We start from the raw sequence: 24,715 nt of genomic DNA on the forward strand, positions 1-24,715 counted from the left end.
TTTGAAAGAAGCTCTAATTTCCTCCTAGCCTTCACCCCTTCACATTGTCTCTTGGGGAAGAGGAAGCCAGAATAACTGCAAAATTCACCCAGAATTGCCTCCCTGTCAGTCAAGGAGAGCTGTACATTGACCTTTCAAGAGACAGGTAGTCATCCTGCCAGGAGAGCAGTGACAGGTAACAGTTGGCTTGCTCGGGTCAGAAAGGCCAAAGCGCCATCAATGTCATTGTGTAAACCCTTGGGGAAGGGAATATTCCTCCCCCTCTTTTGCAGCAGCCTCCCAAGTCGCTCTCATGGGGGGTACTTCCAATCAGCCGCTGTAAGTTGCCACTTGGTTCGTTAGCCCCCAGAGTGAGGGGCAAGTGCACCGGCCTCTGTGTGCAGTGGTTTGATATTTATTTTGCAATGTCCCTTGAGAGGCAGATGATGCTCCTTGAACTTCAGCAGGGTTTTTACTGTTAACACCACCACATATCCACCCTGAGCCAGCCTGTCGGGCTGCAGCTGGCTAGTGAGCTGGCAGTCTTGCTGGCCGGGCAGTGGGTGCCAAGGCAAGGGAAAAGGCCAAGTCCAAAGCTCATCTCCTCTGGTGCCTGCCTTCCATGAGCCTAGACAAACATCAAGGCTCCCTCAGGTCTCAGATCACTCCAGGTCTAAATGTACAACCGGGGAGAGAAAGAGGAGCTTGCTGGGTGATGGTCTGTGGGAACAAGGAGGAGTGAGATCTTTACCATTGCAAACACCCTCCCCTGATGGACTGCAGCTGGGGAGAGGACATGTGCTGTAACACAAACACACAATTTTCTAAACACAGACTCTCACCAGCCTTAAATCATGCCCATCGGCTCCACAAGCCACTCTCAGCAATAGTTCTCATTTAAACCAGGAGCCACAGGTTCTGCAAAACAGCTGAGTGACCCATGAGGTCCTCTTAAAAGAGATGCCCAGATCTGATCAGGCAATGCAGAATTTCCTGCAGAAACGCCTGGTTGAAGTTCTCCAGCCTGTGTTGCACAGGAGATCAGACCACACCATCACAGTGATATTTCTGGCTTTAAACTCAATGAAATGGACTTCTCTATACAGATACAATCCACTTTAAGAGACTCATAATCTTAGCTGAGTGAGAAAACAAAAATGAAATGAGCTCTTTTCTTATTTAAAATACAAGTCTAATTTTCCCATTCCTGGCGATGCCTGTAACTTCCCCCTCCCCATGTATTTGTTTAAGACACCTCTTTCTGTTTAGAAGTATATGATTCTGATTCCTTTGCTCTCCTCCCATGGAAACAGTTTTTGGCTAGTTTCTAGACTACCTCCCAAGGAGGGCTGCAATTGCTCTCACAAGTGCTCTGGTATGGATGAGGACGCAGCTCTGACAGTGTACAGGTGGCAGGATCTGTCCCTAAGCTTCAACACTTGGGAGGGAAGGAAGAATGACTTGAATGCAAAGTGTGGGCAAGATGAACTCTCTAAGCTCTTGTTAGCCAGCCCAGCAGTGTCCTTTCTAATGGTATTAAAGCCCATCAAAATGTCCTGCAATAGCTTCTAGGTGTCAGATCATGGACAGAGAAACTGTGGTGTAAAAGAGCCTCCAACAGTCCTTTCTTTACTCTCCAAACACTACTTCAGAGAGTTCAAAAGGTGCTGAGAGGCAGCTGTGCTGCAGCAGAGTAAGGTCATCTTACCCATCAGGTACTTCCACTCGGTGTTCAGGTCTGCTTGGTTGGCCAGGCAGCCCTTCACAACGTTCAGGCAGTAGTTGTTGCACGGCTTCACACTGGACATGCCTCGGCAGTGCGGGCAGTACATCAGCTTCATGATGGCGCGAGTGCACTCATGGCTGAGAGATACCTGAGGGAGACAGATCAGAGTCAGACACACAGGCTGGTCGGGGGGGCATGTGGGTGAACTACCCTCTTCCCTGGGGTGAAAGAGCTTGGTGTGATCTGAAAGGCAGCATGGCTCCCTGGGTGTGTGGCCCTGGGAAAGCCGCTTCCCCTCTCACTGCCTGTCCTTCCCCCCCACCCTTCTTCAGGCGTCACTCCTGTTGGAGGGACAGGACCTCTGAGGCAGCTGCTAGTTCCTCAGGTTGTGTTTGAACCCAGGGTTCTGGAAAAACCCGTATGTGAGCACCATCCCCCTTCCAGCCTGGTCTGATGGCCACACAGACAGCCTGGGCTGTCCAGCGGCTGTAACTGTGACCCCGACACATGGTGCACATGTGCCCCTGGAGCCTCTGCAATCAGTGCCACAACTGTGCCCTTTCTGCAGGAAGGGTTTGTTGTCACTGTCTGGCAGACGCAGGTGTCCCACCACAAACTGCATCTCCGGCTTCCTGGGGGGATGCACCGTGGGGGCTTGGACATGGAAAGTTCTCAGCTGGCATCTTTGGAAAGGAGAATGGTGTTGGGGGAAGACTTGAACAATTCCAAAAATATGGGCAATTGAGAGCACTCGACACTGGGAAGCGATTGCTCTCTGAAAGCACTTCAGGAGCCGCAGGCAGCCAGTGAAGTGGGCCAACACACCCCGTGCCAGTGGCTTGCAGGCACTGCACGTGCAGCTGATGCTTTGCAGAGGTGACTCTGGAGGTGGCTTTGCCACCTTTAATTAAACCACTCTGGTCCCATAAGCCCAGAGCCAGTGCAGGCACAGAGCCCAGAAAGCACGGCAGCAGCCTCTGCAGCATGTCAAAGTCCCTTAGACCGTCAGCCATGGGACAGTGTCCCCCTCTGACTGCCATGGGCAAAGGGCTGTCAGTGTAAGCTGAGGGATGAATAACAACCTAGCAGACCCTGCAGAGATGCTGGCAGAGCTCAGCGCTCCCCTGTCTTATTGCTAAAGTGTTTTCTCCTTTGCGGTCTTTCTCCATCTTTGGAGATGCATCCATTTGCAATTCCCCTGTCATTCTTTTAAAACTATTTACAAAAATAAACATAACTGACTGCATGCAAGTCTCTCTTGGTACCAGGTACTCGGCACTCACAAGGAGCCCAAAGGGGGAAAAGTGATCGAAGGGGCAAATTTTGACATGGAAAAATCCCTGAGCCTCGAGGTGCAGCTGCAATGCTGAGAACTGCCCCAATCTCTTTAATACTTGTGAAAAATACTTAGAACATGGCCTTTTAAGTTTCTTCTGGGGTACTCCAGTAAGATTCAGTTCTGAGGTACCCTTAGGAGAGCATGAACATGCTGAGCCCACTATCAGAGGTTGAGAGAAAAAAAAATCCCTAAGCTTCCTCCCTCCTGAAACTGCCTGCACGGTAGCACCTCACTTCCAGTCAGCCTTGGAAAACAGATGTTGGATGGTGCTGGGGCTTCATCAGGCAGGAATGCATTAAAATAACCTCATGAGAACCTTCTTCAGGACCAGAACAAAAATCTCTAGGTCTCAGAGAAAGAACCCAAATGGAGACCGCTCCCCTGCCTCGGCAGCCAGAACAAGCCCTGAGATGCGTGCAGATAAACACCGTGCTCCACTGCTGCCGGAGGTTCTGAGCCTTGCAGGAAACACCACGCACGCCAAGGCTTCGCTCTGCTTCCTTGGTGAGCTTTCTGCCTTCGTTCTGGGACAACTCCCGCAGACAGAAACCGGCGCCTGGCTGCCGTGCAGCTCTGCTGCCAGGAGATGGAGGCTTTGTCCCACCACACCGCCTGGGTACTGCTCACTTCATCCCTAGGAGAAGCCAATTAAGGCACAGCTGTCTCCAGCCTCAGTGATCTGAGGGGGGGTGCGACAAAGCAGAGGGACAGGCAAACAAAAGAATAGTTTCTTTTTCATCTCAGGGTTTAAATAACCATGACTGAATAGTGACTGAAAAGACAACAGGTAAGAGCATGTTGAACACTAACACAGGCTGTAGCTGAAGACCTTCCGAAACCAGAGCATTTACACAGAAATCAGGAGATGTAGCTAGGAAGGGAGCTGTGACCTCTCCTTCCCCAGACAGAGCGTTTGCGCACATGAATTATATGGTGACGCTCCAACCAGAGCATGTAATCTGCACACGCAATTGGGTCCTGAACACAACTTTGTCTCCATGTTTTACTGGCACGCCCCATCACCACTGGTCCCGGCTTATCCAGCTGTGGCCATGGAGCACTGTAACCTCACACAGCACAAATTGGGCTGCAACATCCTGGGAGCTGCGGCACAAATGAGTCACATAGCTGGGCCCTGAAGTGTGAGACTTTCCGCAGTACTGATGAGAATCAGGGAGCGGACGGATGGTTTGCCTGAACCCACATACATCTGTGGTTGCCCTGTGCAGCCTTTTGGAGTGGAGGGAGCCGAAGTGCTTTGGCTGGAAAGTGGGATTGCAGCAGCGCCTGTGCAGGAAATGCCCCTGGGGCGGCGTGGGCCAGCCATCCAGTGGCAGAGAGGACAGCTACCAGCAGCTAGAAAACAAAGCTATTTGGTACCCTGCCAGAGCCCGTGGGGGACACGGAGAGAGGCAAGTGACAGATCTTGGCTCAGAAAAGCATCTCCAACATACTTAGCTTTAAGGTACGGTATAAACCCAGCAACTGTACTGGAGCTACCCAGGCGACCACAGCAAGCCCGTATTTAAATGAAGCTTGTGACAGGTCCAGTGGGCATTTCACAAGTATTTCTGCTTGCAGAATTTATCCTGGTCTCTGCATTTATTTTTGTGTGTGTCTTTTTCTGGCAAAACAGAAAGGACCTTCACACCCTGAGCACAGCATTCCCTTGACCACTGGAGAGTAGTCATGCAGGGCCATCCGTGCCCTGCCACCACACAGAGCTGCAGAAGAGGAGCAGCAGCGGGTGCCCATCTACTCCATCTGGCCTCTGGCACGACTGGCAAGCACGGGCAGCTGCCAAGGCTCCCCGTGATGCAGACAGCTGCCTGCCATCCTGCAACCCACCTCCCTCTGACCTCTCCATGGCTGTCAGCCAGCCAAAACCGCCTGTCCCCAGTTACACTGCCTGCATCCACACCGGTGCCCACAAAGCAGCCACCTCCTGCCCGTGCAGCTCTTGTGGTCTGCCACCTGCTTTGCGTCAGTGGGCGCAGGCAGAGCAGCAGGTGAACAACGGTGCCCGAGGCTCAGGCTCAGCTCCTGAGGGTCTGGGGGGGGAAAAAACTGCTTTTGCACCTCAGCAAGGATCATTTCTGGATGTCAGAGAGAAGTTGTGTGTGTACTGCCAGCCTGTCACTCTTGCAAGGTGGCTTTGTGTCCTGGAGGACAGTGGAGTGCCACACTGCCCCAGGTGCAGGGTGCCTGCAGCATGCAGGCGAGGTGGCACCCCTTGCCCCTGCTCCCCTGCCCCAGAGCCTCTCCTCTGAAGATGAGCAGGTGACACATCCACCACCAGCTGTTGCTCGAACCTGGCAGGTGCCAAGTGTTCAACTTAATCTCTTGGCAGAAAGGATAAGTATTAATTTTTGCAGGTGGAAGAGGCCAGGCTCCACTCCCTTTCCCTAAAGAACAACCCAAACATCTCCTGTTGGCAGCAGCACTCCTTTTTCACAGGCAGGCTGCAGAGGCGAACCAACAACAGAGGGATGAGAGAGGAGGACGAGGAACTTCAAAGCATATTTTCTGCATGTTTTGCTTGGTCAGAGCTCAGTTCCTTATTGTTCCAGCCAGCCAGTGGACTTCTGCTCCACACAGAGCAGAGGAGAGCAAGGGCTTGGGGCTCCCAAAGCCCCTCCCGGCCCTGATCCTGCACCATCCTTTTGGGGGACTTCAAACATCTCTTAGTCCTTGTGGATTAGTTTGCTGAAGAAAACTTCCAGGGTTTTTTCAGGTATGCTGTATCCACACAGGGGAATCTCAGCCCCAGTTAGGAGGGGCTGAGATTCCCTCCCCTGTATGCATACAGCAACACAATCAGGAGAGTGCTGCAGCTCTCCTGCCTGCTCACCTCTCGGGCACAGCCAGCTCCAGCAGTGGCACTGGGGAGAAGAGCTCCTCAGGCTGGAGCTGTGAGACCATGTGCCCCCCCCATGGCAGCTTGTTCCAGATAAACACCCCCACAGTAGAGAGTGAAGCAGTTTCTCCAGGCTGGCAAAGTCAAGACTGACCTCCACCTGCACATTGAGATACCCTCACTTCATTGTCCTTCTCTTTCACCCTTTGGCCTTTAAAAGGACCTGAAACATTATGACCTCCCCCCCGCCCAACAGCTAATGGATGCCAGCTAAGACCTGATGGAGAGCCCTTGCGGCTTCCCAGTGCAGATTTGCAGTAACTGATAGATCAATAAGTAATGTCCTCTATTCATCACAGGTGGCCTGAAAGCAGGAACACACGAACTCCTGCAGATGGAGTGAAAGCTAACATAATTTCTTCATCTTTAAATGATCTGGCACAGCATGAAGACAGTACATAACAATAACTGATTTCTCTAAATACCACCAACCTGGCCCAGCCTGTGGCTGGTTCTCCTTTAAGGACATAGGGTTCTCCTTTAACTTTAGTGGCACCTATAGTCTTTTCTTAGCTCAGTGACCTAGCGACTGCATTTAGATGTCAAGAGAACATGCACAATACATCGAAGAAGCCATTTCCCAGGGATCTGAAAAAAAATTATTACTGAGAGATACGGCTTGGAGCCAGGGCACTTCTCATTCAGTTGTCAGAGTTATAAATAAATACACAAAACAAAGCTAAGCCCAGCTTAAAAATACATTGTTCTACATCATTGCTCAGTTAAAATCCACATATTCTATTCTGATCCCAGTGACATCACTGGGTACAGTCCCTTAAAGTGTAAGCCCAGTGATGAAGTGATAAGGAAAAAATATTATCTTCTAAGATATACCCTGAATAGGGGATAAATCAGTATTAAGCAATAACTCATTTTAATTAAAACTACTTTACAGCTGGGGATACAGTAGCTGATTCGAGTAGCAATGAGGTAATGCAACGGGAACAGGTGGCTGCCTCATAAAAAGCCCCATTCCACCACAAGGGCTGACATTTCAAGGAGGTTGTCATCAGGTATTATCCTGTGACTGTTGCTTGTAGCATGAGCCGAGCTCTGCGCTTTTCCATGGCTACTTTCCAAAGCCTGATGTGCCCATGCTTTGTTGATGGAGCCACCCGACCAGATGTGAATTGCTGGAGGCAAGTGCTTTGCCAGAGCAAAAGATCTTTGCAGACTCCCTTGTATCATGTCTCAGATGGAGCTGGAGCTTGCTCGCAGGTTTGCAGAGCTCACGGCACAGCTGCCCAACGTGACTGCTGAGCTGGGGCTCACTGTGCAACTACTCAGCACCAGCATTTGCCCAGCAGCCAGCAGAGAATGGGCATGTGTGGAGATAATATGACAGAAAATTGAGAACACATAATTCTCAGCATTTGGTGTAGCATTGATTTCCCTAATTTTTCTTCCTCCTGAGCAACGTTTAAATCAATTACAGTAAAATTAATGACTTTCGCAAGCAATGTGCTGAGAAGATGGGCTGGGGGATTAGTCGCTAACTGGGTTCCTTGCCACCCCCCAGCCAATTTAGAAAACATTCAGTGTGAAAGGCTTCTAACAAAAAACAAAGCTCCTGCCATGTATTTTATTAATATGCTTTCCAAGCAGAGGATCACAGAAACACAGGAGGCTCAGGGGTAACAACCAGTCACCTACTCTGTCTCCCTGCACTGAGACACATTTGAGGAGAGCTAAGTTATCCTTCATATTACCTAAAACATAATTTCAGAACAGTTATAAGCTTTCTGAAGTGAAGGTACAGGGAGATGAAACTACTTGTAGAAACGGAAAGCACTCAGCTCAAACAGGCAAGACACCCCTGCACAGACACTCGAGGGACTGAAGACACCTAAGTGCAGACAATTCTTGGGATGGCCAGGGCTTTAGTCTCTGTAGGACACACAGCAGAAGGGCAGCGCTCTGGTCAAAATGGGCTAGATTTTTCCAGAACATAGGAAAAAGCCTTCTTGTCCTTCCTCTGTGCCTTTAAAGAACAAATCAAGCTTGTGATTCGCATGTTCAACTCAAGTTACCCATCTTTGCACAGATACACATGCTCACATATAACCAAAGCATGTTTTATAGCCATGGGACACTTCCCTCTCAGACCAACCATTATCTGCTCTTTCTTCCACTAAAGCACCTACCTAGGTTATATGTTGATTTTCCAAACAACACCTACTGATTTGTAGACCTCTTTTCAGTACAAGGTTTGGTGCAAGTCACAAGGGATGCAAAACAGGGGTGCAATTCCTCCTGGCCTGACCCTGGACCTCTCTGAATCTACAATAGTGGGAGGTTTTTTACCCTTCTGAACTGGGACCTCATTTGACAGGTCACACAGAAGAACAGAGAGGTGCAAAGAAGAGACATGTTTTCTGCCATTACCCTAATGCCTACTGCTTGGAAATTATTCAAGAGCCTCTGAAACACCCTGAGTAATATCAGGGCACAGAAAGGACCACGGAAGTGATGATGTGAGTCTTATATGTTACTGGGTTTTCACAAGCGCTCTGTCTCTCTTAGCTACAAGCTGCTACACCCTCCTCACTCCAAAAAGCATTTCTTTATCCAAGCCAACTATTTCCTGAAAAGCTGGCTGGAAAGACCAAAGAACGAATTGTGGGATGCAGAGAGGGAGGCCCTGGGGAAGAGTGACCAAGAGGCACCAGTGCTGGGGCAAGCTCCGTATATCATGTCCAGGAGTTACGGGGTCTTTTTGATCCTCCACGCAATGATCCTCTCTCCCCCTACCAGCTTCCTGAGTGTTGGAGAAAGGTTGAGCTTTAGGAAGCTACAGGCATCTGGAAAATTGTTTTAACAGTGGCAGTATCAAGCTGCTACCGCAGCAGCATGGCATGCGGTTTGGCTGTGCTGCTGCCTCTCCGGCACAGCACGCCTGGCTCCGGCTGGCTGTGAGGGGTGATCTCAGCTCTGCTCCTCCTGCAGCTGGCGGCAAGGCTCCTCCTGCGTCCATTAGGAGGTGGCCAGCTCCTTTGGCACCCAGAACCTGCAGCCAAGCTGCAGATGCTGCTTTTGAAGTGCTGGCTTCAAAAAAGGAAAAAAAAAAAAAAAAAAAAAAAAAAAGAACCCCCCAACCCCTAATCCTTTCTCCTTTTGAAGCCTGGCTTAAAAGCAAATGAGAACCTGCAGCCTAGCTGCAATGTGATGGGACTCCTTGGCCTTCAGGGGCCTTTAAGTACATCTGAAAGGCATTTAACACCAATAAAATAAGCTGAGCTGTTGCTGTTATTTTTCCCACCCCCCCCCTCCCCTTGCACATTCACCCCCAGGCTGCTGTGAGCCATCTGTGCCTTGCTTCCCAAGGGAAGCAGGGTTAGGTAGAGAGGAGAGATTTGGGGATGGAGAAAGAGGCCTGGGTGAAAAATACAGGCTGCTGGAAGTGCTGTCAACCCCCTTGGCTTGTCACGGGGACACAGGCAGGTCGGCTGATAGAGGGAGAAGGCTGACCTAGTCCCTAACACTGTTGGTGGAGGTGGTGTCCTGTGGGCTCTGTCCCCTCTAAAAATTTTGTCCAAGGGAGTCTGAGGGTGGCGTGCAGGGAGCTCCCTGTGGTGTTGGTGTTCACCGAGCCGGACCACGTCCCTGCTGCATGGCTGCTCTCCTGGTCCCTTCCTGGCTCTAGCCTCCGAGGAGCAGTGCAGACCCAAGGTGGGCATGGGGACCTGTAGCTCTTGGCTGTGGCTTTGGTGTGATGGAGGGATGGTTGGGGTTAACCCAAAATACCTCCAGACACATCAGATATATGTCAAAATGTGCCTCCACTAACTCTCAGGTATATTTTTCAAGGTAGAAGGACCTACTGCATGAATGGCCATCCTAACCTCCAGAAGCACCAGCTAAACCCAGCAACATCAGGCAACTTAGGTTTCCAAACCAACAGATGCTTTAAAGCCAGCAGGCAGCTTTCTAGAGGCAGGCACGTGTGCTGGGCAGATAGAGGCAGAAAGCATCTATAGCTGGAGACCTCCACAGGTTTGGGGGCTGAACAGAGCTATGCAGGTGGCTGCAGCTGAGGCATTCATAGCACCCTCACTTACCTTCTTGTGCATGTTTTAAAGACAGGTGATAGAAGTAAGGGAAGTTCTTCCCACCAGCTGTGAAAAAACCATTCTGGGGTAGCGTTTAAGAGAAAACAGGTCAGTTCTTCAATTCACAGATCAGGCTATGTGCACTGGGAAATGCAGGTGGGTGTTCAGACCCACTCCAATTACCTCAAATCCCTCAGCTGGAACTGTACAGTTGGGATAAAGTTGTCAGTATGAAGAACAGCAGCTACAAAAAAAGGGCCAAGCAGGGGAGTGGATCCTTCCGGGCCGGTGGTGACAAGTGCTGCGGAGCTGCCTGTGGGACAAGTGACAGCCCGGGAACTGGCTCAGAAAGCCAGCCTTGCCCTCCCTTTTATAACAAGACCAGCACCAGGAGGACAGGTTTGTGTTTCACCAGGGAGCTGGCCGGCTCTGTGATCGGGGCTATCTGCAACGTGGCAATTTCATGTTGGGAAACATTTCATTTTTACAGTCTCCCCACGGAAGGACTCTCAAATACTATGACCAAAAAAAGCAGGGCTGTGCTGTTCTTTGCATCTCCACGTGTGCAAGCCAGAAATCAGGGCCATGGCTGCTCTGTGCACCGGGCCATCAGCACCCAATTTCCCTGGTCAAAGGAGCAGGAGCTGCAGGTGCTCCCAGCCCTCTGCCAGCATGGGGGAGCTGGTGCGGGGAGCAGACCCCGCTCTCTCTGCCACATGGTCAGCAGCTGCCTTGTGCATGTTTATGCCAGCCCTGATGTAATTAGCACCTTGACATGTGTTAAATGAACCAAGCTTTCCAATCTTCCAGAATAAAATTCTAAAAGAAACAGCTGCAAGGCTGACAGAAATATGATTCTTTCAAAGTCTAATGAATTGTATAATCACTTCAGTCATTATTTTGCATCTTCCTTCCACAAATGCTCAGCCATGAGTCCTTGGAGCACAGTGAGTTTTAAGCCTCACCAAGCCCATCATTCAAGATACATCAAGCATGTTTCCAAACCCCTGTCAGGGATCAGAAAGCAAGTGGGGTGCAGGCACGATGTGCTGGGCGGTGGCTGTGCGAGGGTCTGGTGGCAAGGGTAGGGCACAGGTGACCCTGCAATTCAGTGACCCTCTTGCTTTCACCTCCCTGTGTTCAGCCCAGCACAGGGTGAGCGACACAGAGGATGAAGGCTGATGCCAAATCCATGCCCTTTGTGCTCCAGCAAACCGGAGCTGCTGTTAAGCCTGAGGCCAGACACACTGCCTGGGTCCATCCCCACCAGCCCAGCAGCTAAATGGCCATTCTGCAGACTCAGGAAAAAAACATAAAAAACCCAAAAGCTAGGGTAATCCAGCCAAACTGGGGCAGCGAAACAAGGGGCAGTTGGCCCTGTCTCCCTCTACAGCCAGTGGTGAGGGCACTTCCAGAGGGCAATGATGATGGCTCCAGAAGGCAGTACAGCCTGCGAGGGACACCAGACCTGAGGGCAGGACTCATAGCTAACTGGGAGGATCTGCACCGTCAGATTCCTGTCTAGGGCCTAACTGCCTTCGGATATTAAAATGAGGAAGATTCATGTGGATAGACAGGCTGCTGTCATGCTCCTCTCCCTCCGGAGGAAAATACTGCAAGCCACCACCTGCCCATTCAACACACTCCCTGCTCTGTTCTACTGATGCAGTTATTTCCAGCTGGTACAATTTTCAATCCTTTGAAACCTAGATTCAATTGACTTTTGACTACCAGGTAAATATGGGAGACATATATCTGCTTGCCTGCATTATTTCTATTATATTCAGAACACCTATGGGTTTTTATCCCTGAAGGGTTGTGATTTAAACATAATAATGGATAGAAATACTGGAAAGTAATATGTGAAATACATAAGGATGTGTTCAAGACTGCATGCTCCCCATCCAGCTCAATTTGAATCTGTCCAAACAAATTGCAATGTTATTGCAAAACTCTCTCCCGAGCTTTACATGCAGCGGTGCTGGAAAAGACCAGTGGACTGCGAGAGGTGCGTGTGGGGCTGCAGGAGCTGCTGTACCAAGTTGTTTAAAGCAGGAAGGCAGCTGATGGCACGTTGGTGACTTGGGGAGCACAGCCAGCTTGGGGAAAGGGATATAAAGCTTCTGTGTTTGCAGAGGGAATCATGCTGACTGGGACTTAGATCTAAAATGTTTTGAGCCAGGCAATCCCACATACAAACGGCCCAGGGGCAGCTCACCAAGAAAACATGAGACAGTTCAGCAGAGGTGACACTGACCTCGGCAAGGAAGGACACGTCCCGGCCCTCCACACCTGTGGGCCCCGTGCTGCCCAGCAGTGGGGCAGGTCTTGGCAGCTGTGCCAGATGCTGCGCACGGGCAGGAGGGAGCGAGCGCAGGAACAGCTGCAGGAACTAGTCCCTGAAGGTGCAAGAGCTTCTTTCAGCCTGTAGTCTAAGGTGTTCACAGGCAGGGGTGTCTGAAGTACCACAGGCTTCTCAATTCCTGGCATTTCAGTCTGCCTCCTCCTGAGTACAGCCAGACCTGCAAAGGGTGCTTGTGGCATTTTCCACCCTATGAATTAATGCTGGGTCTGCAGCAGCACCAACTTTTAGCAAAGGCACCGACTAGTTAATTTTCAGAAAGCCCCGTCTGTGGTTTGCAATGACAGTAGGGGAAAAAAAGAAAAAAACCAGCAAGCTCCAGCAGTTGCTGTTTGTACCTGGCTGTGGTGAGCTGCATCCTGCCTCCATCCCTACCAGTGACGCCAGCACCCTTGGGACATGCTGTTCGTGTCCCACACAGAGATCCCGCAGGACTCCGTCTCACATTACTTCCCCTCATTTTTTTAAAGGGGAGGCCAGCCCTGAGGCTGAACTCCTGGATGATGGTATCTTCCTAAGCAGAGCTGTCTATAGGTACAAGTAGTTGCCGTCTGAAGGTGGGAGGCTTATTAAATCCCATGCAAGCAAACAGATGATCTCCCTGAAGGAAAATGCTACCTCCCTTGGTGGGAGTAGGTCCCAGATGAGAGCTGCTCCCAGATGGAGACATAATTTACTGTGGCACCTTATGGCTCCTTGGGGCAAAGCTAGTCTCTGCACAGTGGCATCCTGCCACTGAGTCATCATCATAACACAAGAACACACACCTCTGTCATGCAAAAACTGAACAGCTCCAAAGCGAGCAGTGGGATAACAGCCAGTGAAAAGGAAATAAACATGGTGACATGAGGATATTGCCACTTGCCAGTGCCATGGAACAACATTCTCATAACATCTATTTACAAACACTTATACTGTCTTTTCAGGATCAAAGGGGAGGCCAATTTAGATAAATGCTTAATTTTATTACAAAAGTGAAATCCTTTAAATGAAATAAAATGTTATTTATGGTTGTACATACTTGCTGTTGATGCTCGGAATAAAGATAAGCCACTGAAAGGATGGAGACGTGTCACTGAGCACATGGAACAGGAGTTCACTGCACTCAAGCTGTTTTAGCACAGTGGCTTCATAAGTGCATGAGAAAGATTATATTCTTCATTTTATTCAGTCAGATCAATTTTATGCCTCCTTGTCCTGGCTTTGGCTGGGATAGAGTTAATTTTCTTTCTAGTAGCTGGTATAGTGCTATATTTTGGATCTGGTATGAGAATAATGTGGATAACACACTGATGTTTTCAGTTGTTGCTAAGTAGTGTTTAGACTAAGTCAAGGATTTTTCAGCTTCTCATGCCCAGCCAGCGAGAAAGCTGGAGGGGCACAAGAAGTTGGGAGGGGACACAGCCAGGACAGCTGACCCAAACTGGCCAAAGGGGTATTCCATACCATGTGATGTCATGCCCAGTATATAAACTGAGGGGAGCTGGCCCGGGAGTGGCGGTGTGGATTGCTGCTTGGGAACTAACCGGGCATCGGTCAGTGAGTGGTGAGCAATTGCATTGTGCATCACTTGTTTTGTATATTCCAATTCTTTTATTATTATTATTGTCATTTTATTATTATTATCATTATTTTCTCCCTTTCTGTCCTATTAAACTGTATTTATCTCAACCCATGAGTTTTACTTTTTTTTCTGATTCTCTCCCCCATCCCACTGGGTGGGGGAGGAGCGAGCAACTGGCTATGTGGTGCTTGATTGCCAGCTGGGGTTAAACCACGACACTACTTCACCCAAAAAGCAACTGGAAGCAGACAGACAGAACTCAACTATGTCTTTACAGGCTATGGAAAAAAGTGGGGTATGAGAAATGGCCACAATCTTAAAGGACATGAGGACCAGGAATGACCATACTGTCTTTGTTATATTATTGACTTGTTGGAAATGTAAAGCATGTTTAGATAAACATTATTTTCCATATGTGTCCAGCACATTCAATTAACTCTTTAAAAAATTTATAAAAATTCTATTTTTGGGCCTTTTTAATTGGAATTCAGTTCCCATCCAAATGCAGCTTGACCCACCATGTGTTTAAAAACTACTCATATGGTAAATAGGAAAGCTGCCATTTACCTTATACTAACATAAAAGTTTAAAAAATAAGGCTGAAATGTATTGTGAGACACAGTATTGCTTCAATAAAAATGTAGTGATAGACGACCTTCATCAGCGAAATGAAATACAGGATTTAGTGAAAAAGCCTATAATTAGTAAAGAAATTAATCATATTTAATTTCAAACTCAAATGAGAATCAGCCTTAAGAACATCTACTGAGAAAAGGAAATGCAAAGAACTATTCAAATTGATTATTTCAGTAAGTGTTTCTTGCTTATGTAGCTGGTGTTGCATCACATCAATCCCCACTACCATGGGGAAACTTAGAATTCAGGAGCAAGAAGCAACTAAGATCCAGCAAAGGAAAGATTGTCCTGACTGATGAGCAAAATTCATTTTAAAACACCTCCTCTCCCTGCCTTTGGAAATGGAACATTATTTATTTACTTTTTCTGTGCTTTCATCTGAGATTCGCAGGTTGTCAGGCCTCCGAGGGGAATTTGAGGACTCTGGACATTTTTTGACGTGCATGGGGCAGCTCTCCTCCCTGCCCATTGGTGCAGCATGGGCATGGCGCTGAGATGCACGAGGCCAGCAAGGACCCGTGCATGATTTCACTGTCCTGTCTGGGTGCCCTGGTGTGGACAGGATCACCTCTGCTACCTGACCCCACAGCACTTTGTGCAATAGTTCTGACCTAAGACTTAGATGCCTCAGCAGTATTGTAATGTGAGTAATAGATAACAAAACCAGCCAAGATATTCCTGTTTATCATGCTGCACCTCTCTGAGGACTTTTTCCTTTTGTTTTATAAGGGGTTATCTCTCAGCCCTTGCCATTTTTACTATCATAGTTTTGCTCCCCCCCTCCCCGTACTTCAATTCACCTACACCACGTACTTCACAGAAGCACATTCTCGCTCTTGTTGCCGAAGCTGGCAATTGCTCACACCAAGTGTGGATCTCTGAGCAGCAGCTGGCAGGCAGCAAGCCTCCCAGCGCAAGGCCTTCACCTGTTCACATGAAGCTCATCGTTGCAGCAAACACTATTTTTGGGCAGGTGCCAATCTTGCAACCAAAGAAAAGGATCCTAAACAAAACTGGGATTTTTTTTTTCTCTTGCCCTGGCATGCAGCACGAGGTGTGCATCTCTGGGGGAGCCCCTTCTCTGTGTGCCCTTCACTAAGGCTTTTGTGGCTGCTGCCATTTTGGTAGCTGCTACTTCAGGCAGACAATGAAAAACGCACTTGGCATTGTGCAACTTAAATGAAAACCTGCAATTTGTGCTGAAAGAATAGGTACAGAAACATACAACCTGAATGTGAACACAGAGATGCTGCCCCAACACCCCCACCCACGTGTGGCACATCAGTAGCCCGTAACCCTGTACCGGGGCAGGGCACCGACCCGCACATCCATCCCCAGGCCTGCCGCTCCACCTGGGCTGCGAGGAGCCGCACCAGCCACGCGTGTGCCCCAGGCCACCTCCCACAGCCGCCGTGCAGATGGCAGCGCTTCCACTGCTGTCAGCGTGGTGGCAGGGACTGCAGCATTAAAAGCTTTAGATCTTGGTGTCAGAGCCTGCAGTCTGTCAGGGTGACTTTGCCTTACAAGGTAGGACGGCAGTAAAGATGAAAAATGGTTTTGCCATTTTCTCCCCGGCTGCCCTCAAACCATTTATTGCCAGTAGGATATGCAGAACGCCTGCTCCTGGCACACCGCTCCTGTTCCTAGCCCTGCGCGCCCACCAGACACCAGCCAAGGGCTGCCCAAAGCGATGGCTTCCTATGAGATCGGGCAGCTGGAAGCTGGGGAAGAAAGGTCCCCCTGGGCACAGTGGAATGGCAGCAGGAATGAAAGAAATCTCACAAAGTCCCCACCTGTAGCTCAGTCAGGGCAGGCCCTTCCCCATTTTAAGACAGCCAGAAAATCTAGCAAACAGCACCAGTCTTTCTCTAGAATGCCCAGTAATGCAGACTCGGCACAAGGACCTGAAACAGCGATAGGATACAGGTGACAAACACTGAACTGGAAGTGTCTGAGAAGCCAAAACCAGGAGGGTTTTAATAGAAAGCAGTAGCTTTTCTGGGATTTGAAAATAAATAAAACCGAAGTAATCTAATTTTTCAGAAGCCCAAAGCTAGGTAATTTATTTCTAAGTGTCCATTTAAACAGGCTTTCTTAGACTTCCTGACCAAAACACTCACTGCTACTCTGTACAAAATTTCAGCTCAAAGAGTTACTTTTTTAAAGACAGCTGCTACCAGCTGACAGAAAAAGTCAAATCCCAGTCTCTGATCTTAAAAGTCTTATATACTTTCTCCTAATGTCATAAGTATAAAGCAACATGAAAAACAACTAAAACGAAAGCACCAGTTGCAGACCGAGTTCAGCACTTCACATCCATTTGGCACTAGTGTAAATGCACATCAGGTAAAGTAGGTAAACCAGGCCTTTTATTTTAGACATAGCTGAGGGCATCTGTAAAATGGATTTCCCACCTCAGCATTCTCACCCCCTCTTACCTAAAGCACTAAACCCATTCCTGAAGACAGGGGAAATGGACCAGTTTGGGCCTTTGTTACAAAATCAGCTGTCAGGGAGGCTTTGCTGAGGTTTCCTGACTCAGTTCACGCAGATTGTGCTACAACAGCAACATGCCGGGTTAACTGCAACCCCAAGGAGGGCTCTTGTGAGAGAGAGGAATGGTTGGGACCCTTCTGGAAGACCCTCCATGCTGGAGGAACAGGTTGGGGGAAGGCAGAGGGAAGAGGAGGATCTGTGACAGGTCATGTATGCCACATTCCGTTTGATAAGCGATGCCAAGAGAATTCAGAAACTGTGGACCAGAATCAAAATCCAGTGGGTCAGAAGCCTACATGAAGATGGGGGAAAAATATGCTGAATGTCGTTATCTCAGGTCCTTCCATTCTGCTGATACCATGTCTGCAGTTGCCCTGCCAGCCTGCTTTACCCACCAAACTCGGCTACAGCCAGAATCATGCACATTGAGCTGGAAATCTCTGCCATTCAAGGATTTATGAAAAATATTTTACTTTGGTTCCCCCTGAAATTACATCATTCTCCTCTTTTATCTGTCTTAAGTGTCAGGAGAGTGTCATGTTAATGAGATGTACAAAGGCTTTTGGGTAGCTGAACAGTTTTATAGTCCCACATTGATAAATTAAAGCATTTGTCACTGTTACCACATTAATGTTTCTTCCTGAGATCAAAGTCTGGATTTGCTGCATCGAATAGTACCGTCCTCTGCTATGCATTACCATGCATTACCTTGTGAGGAAATTAATTGCAATTCTATATTTTTACATTCACAGTTTAATCACACCCTGATTCTCACACGTGCTGATTGCCATCTCCACATGCAGTATGCAAGTCATTTTTTTAGTATGGATTTTCTCCTCACTACCTGTGTGAAAAGCCCAAATATCTTTTTTCAGGACACTCACCTTCTTCTGGCTCTGAAAGGCTGCTTCTGCAGTAAAGAATACAGACAATTTCCTTCCTTCTGAAACCCTGGATTCAGTCATGTTAATTTACATTTATATAGCACCTTTCATCCCTGAAGATCCCAATGAACTTTAAAAACTCACCCTCTCTGTACACAGAAGCTGTACAAATATACATGGCTACATAAACAGACACAGCAATCCCATCACCGACCGCTGAAATGCATCTCTCTGCACGTATTCCCAGCACACTCGTGGCAACTCAGCTCTGCACACCCTACGTCATATCGCCATCAAGGAGGAAAATAAGGCAGCATGATTTAGAGGCATGCCATTTCCCTGTCGAGGAAGTGCGGGGAATCGAGGCAAGCAACAGAATGGCTTTTACAGCCTGGATGACTGACATCTCCTTGGCACTCTGCTGCATAGGTTACAATGAGGTAAAGACTGATTTGTGGTGAATTATACCTCACTTCTTCTGTGCTATCAGTGCCTGTAAAAGTCCAGGCTTGTTGCTCCCTTCCACTGATGGGTGACCCTCAAGCAGCTTGTTTTATAGAAGTGAAAAAAACCTGCTTGCTTTGTAATGAAAACATAAGGGGAAATAACGCCCCCCTCTCCCCAACAGTAGTAGTTGACTGGCTCCTGCCAATGTGTGGATAGAGGAGAAGGAAGAACCCCAACATACCTGAGACACCTTTTTGACCACATCGCTGCCCACAAGAAAGCCCTGTGCATAGGAGCGCGCTGCAATGAAGGCTCGGGTTGCCTTCACCTTCAGGTCCCTGGGAACTTCCCCGAAGGGTTTGTGCTGCTCCGCATGTTTCACCATGCAGTCCAGGTACTCATCTGTGATATGGTACTGGGGATTCATCAGCTTGAAGAGCCGCTCCAGCAAGCGTGTCCAGAACTCATTGAGGGCCTCTTCCAAGTTGATGTTGGAGCCCCGGTAATAGCGGCGTAGCTCGCTGTACAAGTCCTTGAAGATCTTCATGTTTTGAGTATACAATTCTCCATACATGCTTGGAAAAGCATCATAAAGGGCCTTTTCTGACTTGTTCAACAAATCCTGGAAATAACCTGAAGAAAGAAGAAAAAGGAGACGGTGATGCATCAGTTGGACAAGCAGGAAGCTAATGGGCTGGGCTGTTTGGCAGCAGAACCAAATGCCCTGAGAAAAGAGAAGGGCCCTAACAGAGCTTTTCCTCCAACAAACCTTACCCGTACTCTCAACCCTGAGCCTTAGCTGAGAAGATTGAAGGAGGAACCCCCCAGCGCCAGTGCCAGAGAACCATGGTCTGGGCCTCTCTGCCTTTTCTGGTGGCCTCACCTAGAACCAAAATTGAGGCTCTTCTCGGAGCGTGTTAAGGCACCATAGTGTTGGTCATAGGTTTTCTTTTCAGAATGCATCAACTGGCATTGCTTACATATACTGTAACTCGCCACAGTTGTCAGCCAACACCTTACGAGAAACTCAACCCTGAATCAAGAACCAGCTGCTTCTGGCACAGAAGTTGACACTTGTTAAACATCACTAGAAAACGTAAACACACAAGGCTGCTTGGATGCTGCTCAGGCAATGGAGGCCTATCCTGTAATGACTGCTGTTGGAGTCAGACTAGTGTATCAATATTAGCATCCATACCAGAATGAAGCAAGATAAAGATTTAATCTATTAGATAACCTGAAGTCTTCCATTTCATCACGTGAAAGGTTGTTATTCCTCCAGCATTGCCTGCTCTTACCATCACACAAAAGTGATGGCTCTTCTGGAGAAGACTGCAACTTTAATTTTAAAACAGAACTGCGTGCCCCCACCATTTTCCTTTTTTCTTGGAAGGCTGCCATTCCTGGCTGAGGCACTGATAATTTAGGGAAGCCAGCAGGACTCTAGTACAACATACGTGTCTGAAGCACAAAGCACAGCAGTCTAAGACAAGATCCCTGCAGGCACAAGCTCTTCTTTGGGACAGCACATTTACCTGAAGAGGACGTGGCTTTACTCTGACTAGCTGTCGGACCTACTGACCCAAAACCACCATGATCCAATGCACAATTTGAAGCTGCCTTTGGAGAGATCACTGCAACTTGTCCGAGTCGCCTTTCTTTCCTGCCTCACTGCTTATTTTCCAATGCGTTATTTCCAAAGCCCTGGTGAGATGGAGCAGGGCTACACCAGCGATGGTGCCATTCCTTCACAGAGATGCCCCCATCAAGCCTAGTCATCACAGCCGGCCTGGCTCTGAGGCACAGCCTGTAAAGCGTGTGCCAGAGTCCCAAGCTGTGACAGGAACAGGCACGTCTTATTATGTTTTTAAAGACAGGGCTGTACTCAAGTGTTTTGAACTGAGGCCAACATTATCATGTTCGAGGTTCTCTTCCCGTTTGCTCATTTGGATTTGCATCCTGCTTTTGTTTAGGTATAAACAACTAAATGGTTTTACACCCTAGGTTCAGTGGTCGTAGAAGTGACAGAAATGCGACTCTCTTGCTACATACAGCAAGGTAAAGATGACAGATTCAGCTCCTCCCTTACCAACATCTTTAGGTACTTCCATCCTCTTGACTGACAGCTACCTTCAGGCTCTCTGAGACTGCACAGTGGGGAACTCATAGCAGGACCTGCCTGATTCAATTTACTGATTTACATAAGCAACTTTTATCATCATTTAAGTCAGTGAGAGGAAAATGATTTAAATAATCATCTTCATTTCAATTACATATGTACTTTTTAGGGCCTTTTTGAAGCAAACCTGATTATACTATTCTTTAAATCTAAATTACTATTTTTTTTTTTTGGTGATGTGTGATAAGCTCTAGTTGGAGGGAAACCGTTATTCAATTAAAATAAAAAAGCATGTATTTAGGTATATAAATTAACTTCACTGTGCTAGGCATATAAGAAAAGAAAGAAAAACTTCTGAAAAATGCATATTGCATGTACAAAGCTTTATTAAACAAAGTATTTTTTGAGGGAACAGCACTGACTACAATTAAGGAACTCTGAAATTTTAGAACTAGTAAAGCTCATTTCCATGTGTCTTGTTTATATTCACAGACTGGAAAGGCCATTCAAGCCTTCCTGCATTACCAATCTCTCATTGGCTTCTCAGATTTGAACAAAGCTAAAACTCAGCAAGCAGACTGAGCAAGTGAAAACACTCTCTGCATCTGCGCCACAGGCTGCTAATATTGAAACTTCTTGTATTTTAACAAACTGATACCCAGCATTAATAGCCTGGCTTCCTCCAGCCACAATCATGTACTGCTTAATAGTTTAAAATTTGATTTAATTGCTTTTAAAAGATCATAAGCAAACTAGGTCTTAGCAGAAGTTTGGTTTAATCACTTATGCATGTCCTGGTTTCAGAAAATGAAAACATGTTATCTAAAATGTTGAATAAAAACTGTGGTTTTCAAGTGTACTTTTGGAAGAAATGTATTCTTACTCAACCTGACCTGGGTGACAGTTTGTATCTCCAAACGTTTGTACTGGGATCCCTCCGTCTCTCAAATGACTGATCTGCATGTGTTTCTCCATCTTCCCTATTAAAACTGGATTTCTTCCTACAGACACCAGTAGGTATAAGTGTGCTGCCAGCGGGCTGTCAGGGCACCCAAACCACCTATAAAATTACCTTGTAATGGGGGGTTCCTAATACAAAAAAGTCAAAAGCTGATCCCATCAACAAGTACCTTACTAAAGGACCTCCGTTTAATAAGAAGGGATGCCTGCAGCACGTGCTGTCCTAACACAGCTTATCAAAGCCTCTCCTGTGGAATCTCAAAACAAAGGGCGATTTGACCCCTGCCCTCTCCCTGGGTCCCAACTCCTACTCCCCTGCCCCAGCTGCCAGAGAGGAGCTCTCTCCCAAGGTAGGACAAGCTTTCTGCAAAGCCTGGGACCTCTCATCCCAGCCCAAGGGAATCCTTTGGGTCTGTATTTCCCCCCACTCAAACAGTTCAGCCATCACTAGTCCCAAAGTCAGCAGCACATGGCAATTTTTCCTACTGACAAAATTATCACTGTGAACTGCAGGGTGCTAACACAGGTGAGAGCTTTCCTTTTACCAAAAGGCCTCATCTACACTGAATAATTGTACTATATGTAATTAAAACTTGGCAGTGTTACTGGCACATACATAGCACCCATCCTGGTAACCCTGATTCATTGGCCTCTACACAGACTGCTCTGCTTCTGCGAAGCGCTCAGGTATCCCCTCTCACAGCCATGGCTCTGTCCCCAGCAGAGCAGTTGTGTGCGCCCACTTACAGGAAATTTTGGCTACTCCACCAACGAGTGAGAAGCTGCAAGAGGGTGATTTACTATTTGGGAGTTTCTCATCCAGCATTTCTCTCCGGCCCTAGTGTCACACGCGAGCCTGGGCTACGAAGATCACAGCGGGGCAAGCCCACGTCAGGGCTGCCGCAGCCCTGAGCTGCCAGCCCACCTGCTCTGGCACTGCTTGCTGTGAGCTGAGTCCGAGCTGATCCTGCTGCAGCATCACCATTTCTTGTTGTATAGTCACTCTCCCCTGCAGCACCTCCTGAAGGGACTCACTCCTGGGCTCAGAAGCCAAGCAGATAACTGCCAGGCAGACTATTTGTCCTGGCAGGACACTTTTTGGGTCTGACTAATCTGAGGTGGCTTCATTTTTCTGTTGCCACAGCCTTCCTACCTGTACAATGAACAGAAATAGCATTCACCCACAACAGACACAAAATACAAAGTTTCTCTTATGCTGATATCTAAAAGCTGCTTCATAGCTTAATGTATCACTCCAAGCACTGCTGGTTACCCATTCACAATTTAATTAAACTGAGCTCAAATTCTCTTTCTTGTATAATCAGTGTTCTTTTCTCTGTGACAAGCGACACTAACTGAATAAATTGCTCAGCAATTCAGGTACGACATGCAGCTTGGCACTCACAATCCAGAGGAAGAAAACACCAACAAACGCAGCCCAATATTTCAGTTCAAGGGAAAATGACTTTCTTTGTATTGCTACAGGAGAAACAAGATGTATATCTTCCTGTCAAAAAATTGGAAACTGCTCTCAAAAAAGTCCAAGCTAATTACGAGTTGATGAACTGTTACTCCTCACCTAAGTGAGAGAACACCAATTACAGTCAATTCATTTGTGGCTGGTTCTCAGAAAGTTCTTCCAGATTTCACACACTGAGAAAAAAAAAAAAAAGATATCTATATTATCTAGGGAAAATTAATTAGCAATTAAGTCTAAATGTGTTTGTGATGAATGGCTGACCTGGCAGGGAATTTAAATGCCCATTTTGCAGCATTAGAAGGCACTAAGAAGTGGGGTTTATCAAGAGGGATGCACAGAAGCTTGTGCTAACTGCCCTGGTCCTCGGCAGGATCTCAGCCTGCACCACTTGTACACATAGCACAAGTATCTCCAATTAACACTGTATCTTCTCCTTAACAGTCCCTGCCTACTAATATTCAACCTTTTAATGTATTTACACAGGCGTCATAGATTAAGGATATGCAGGGCCTCAGGGTAAAACAACTTACTGAACCACAGTCCAGGCATCTGTTCTTGATTTCAGGTAGAAGCAATTATTTATTCTAGGGGAAGCACCCCATTATCTGTAGCCATGGTGAGTGGGGGACCCTTAGGTAACCTGGGTGGTTGGAAACCTCTAATAATACAACTGTCCCACTATTTCTATAAGAGGTTAGAAATAACCACCCAGTGGGTCCCTTTGGATTTAGTAACTTGCACTTGGTCCACCACTGCTGGGTCTGCCCTGGCTCTCAAAGGATGATTAGAGTCATTAGCTCAGTCATGGCACGAGCACGTGGAGGCAGCTTCATCTCACATCCTGGACACTTCCGCAAGGCCCCTGAGCTCTGCTGACACCATGTTCTCCAGGCCAGCAGCAACAGGCTCAACCTATGTCTGCATTCATGCACTGTAGCATGTGGCTTCATTAGCCCTGGGAATGGCAGAGATGGAGCGAAGGGGCTCCTGAGGAGCTAGCACTGGAGCTATAAAGCCCTTCTGACTCCAGGAGTCACCACTGCACTCCCATCCCTTGGAGCAGGTACACAAACAGCTGAGGTGGCTCTGCAGAGGGCCAGCTTCCCTCTGAAATGATGCATTTGTTTCCACTCTGAGACACAAGAAAGCAGTTATGTATTTTCTGGACCAATGCTGAAAAACTGTGGATGTTCTCAGCTTCTGCCAGCCTCAGAAATTTTACAATGGAGGTGTACTAGCCAGAGATAGCTTCCTGCAAGTCACCTGCTAAATCCATGACTCGGTTTTCCCTCTTTCAAAAAGTTTTCTCAAAGAGCCATTGAACAGGTGAGTCCTTCCTCATTGCTGCTGGCTAAGGGCTTCACAACACTGCAAAGCCCAGAAGGTGATTTTCTAATGCAATTCAGACAAATCAAACTCAATTTTCCCTAGGTCAGTGAAAGGCACAGCTCCTCGGTCAAGGCTGTTCCTACATGAAACATCACCTTTCACACTTGCTGCAAAAGTATTCAAAAGAAAAAAAAAAGAAATGGGAGTCTGTTTCTTTATTACTATTACTGCCTCTCACTTCCAGGCTCAGAAACAAGACAACCGGCTTTGCTCAAATGAGATTTGCCTTTTGGCAGAGGCCAGGTCTGAAAAACTTCTGCCTCAAATACAAAAATGCCAGAAAGTTATGAGCAAAGAAATGAAACGTTTTTACAACTGAGACAATTCTGCAACCTTGGCCGCTGTTTCTCCTGCTGTTGTAGTAACAA

At 47.6% G+C, this 24,715-nt stretch overlaps 1 protein-coding gene across 1 annotated transcript in view; it reads right to left on the minus strand.

Annotated features, from left to right (window-relative positions):
- GPC1 (glypican 1) overlaps positions 1-24,715 on the minus strand; it is a 214,946-nt gene that overhangs the window by 9,165 nt on the left and 181,066 nt on the right. Inside the window, exons 3-4 of the mRNA XM_010568237.1 lie at positions 18,641-19,032; positions 1,688-1,853 (exon numbers count right to left, since the gene is read on the minus strand). Coding sequence (XP_010566539.1) covers positions 1,688-1,853; positions 18,641-19,032 — 558 coding nt within the window. The remainder of the gene's footprint in view (positions 1-1,687; positions 1,854-18,640; positions 19,033-24,715) is intronic.

Source organism: Haliaeetus leucocephalus, unplaced genomic scaffold, assembly GCF_000737465.1.
Source record: "Haliaeetus leucocephalus isolate CR32 unplaced genomic scaffold, Haliaeetus_leucocephalus-4.0 Scaffold240, whole genome shotgun sequence".
Classification (NCBI taxonomy): Eukaryota; Metazoa; Chordata; class Aves; order Accipitriformes; family Accipitridae; genus Haliaeetus; species Haliaeetus leucocephalus.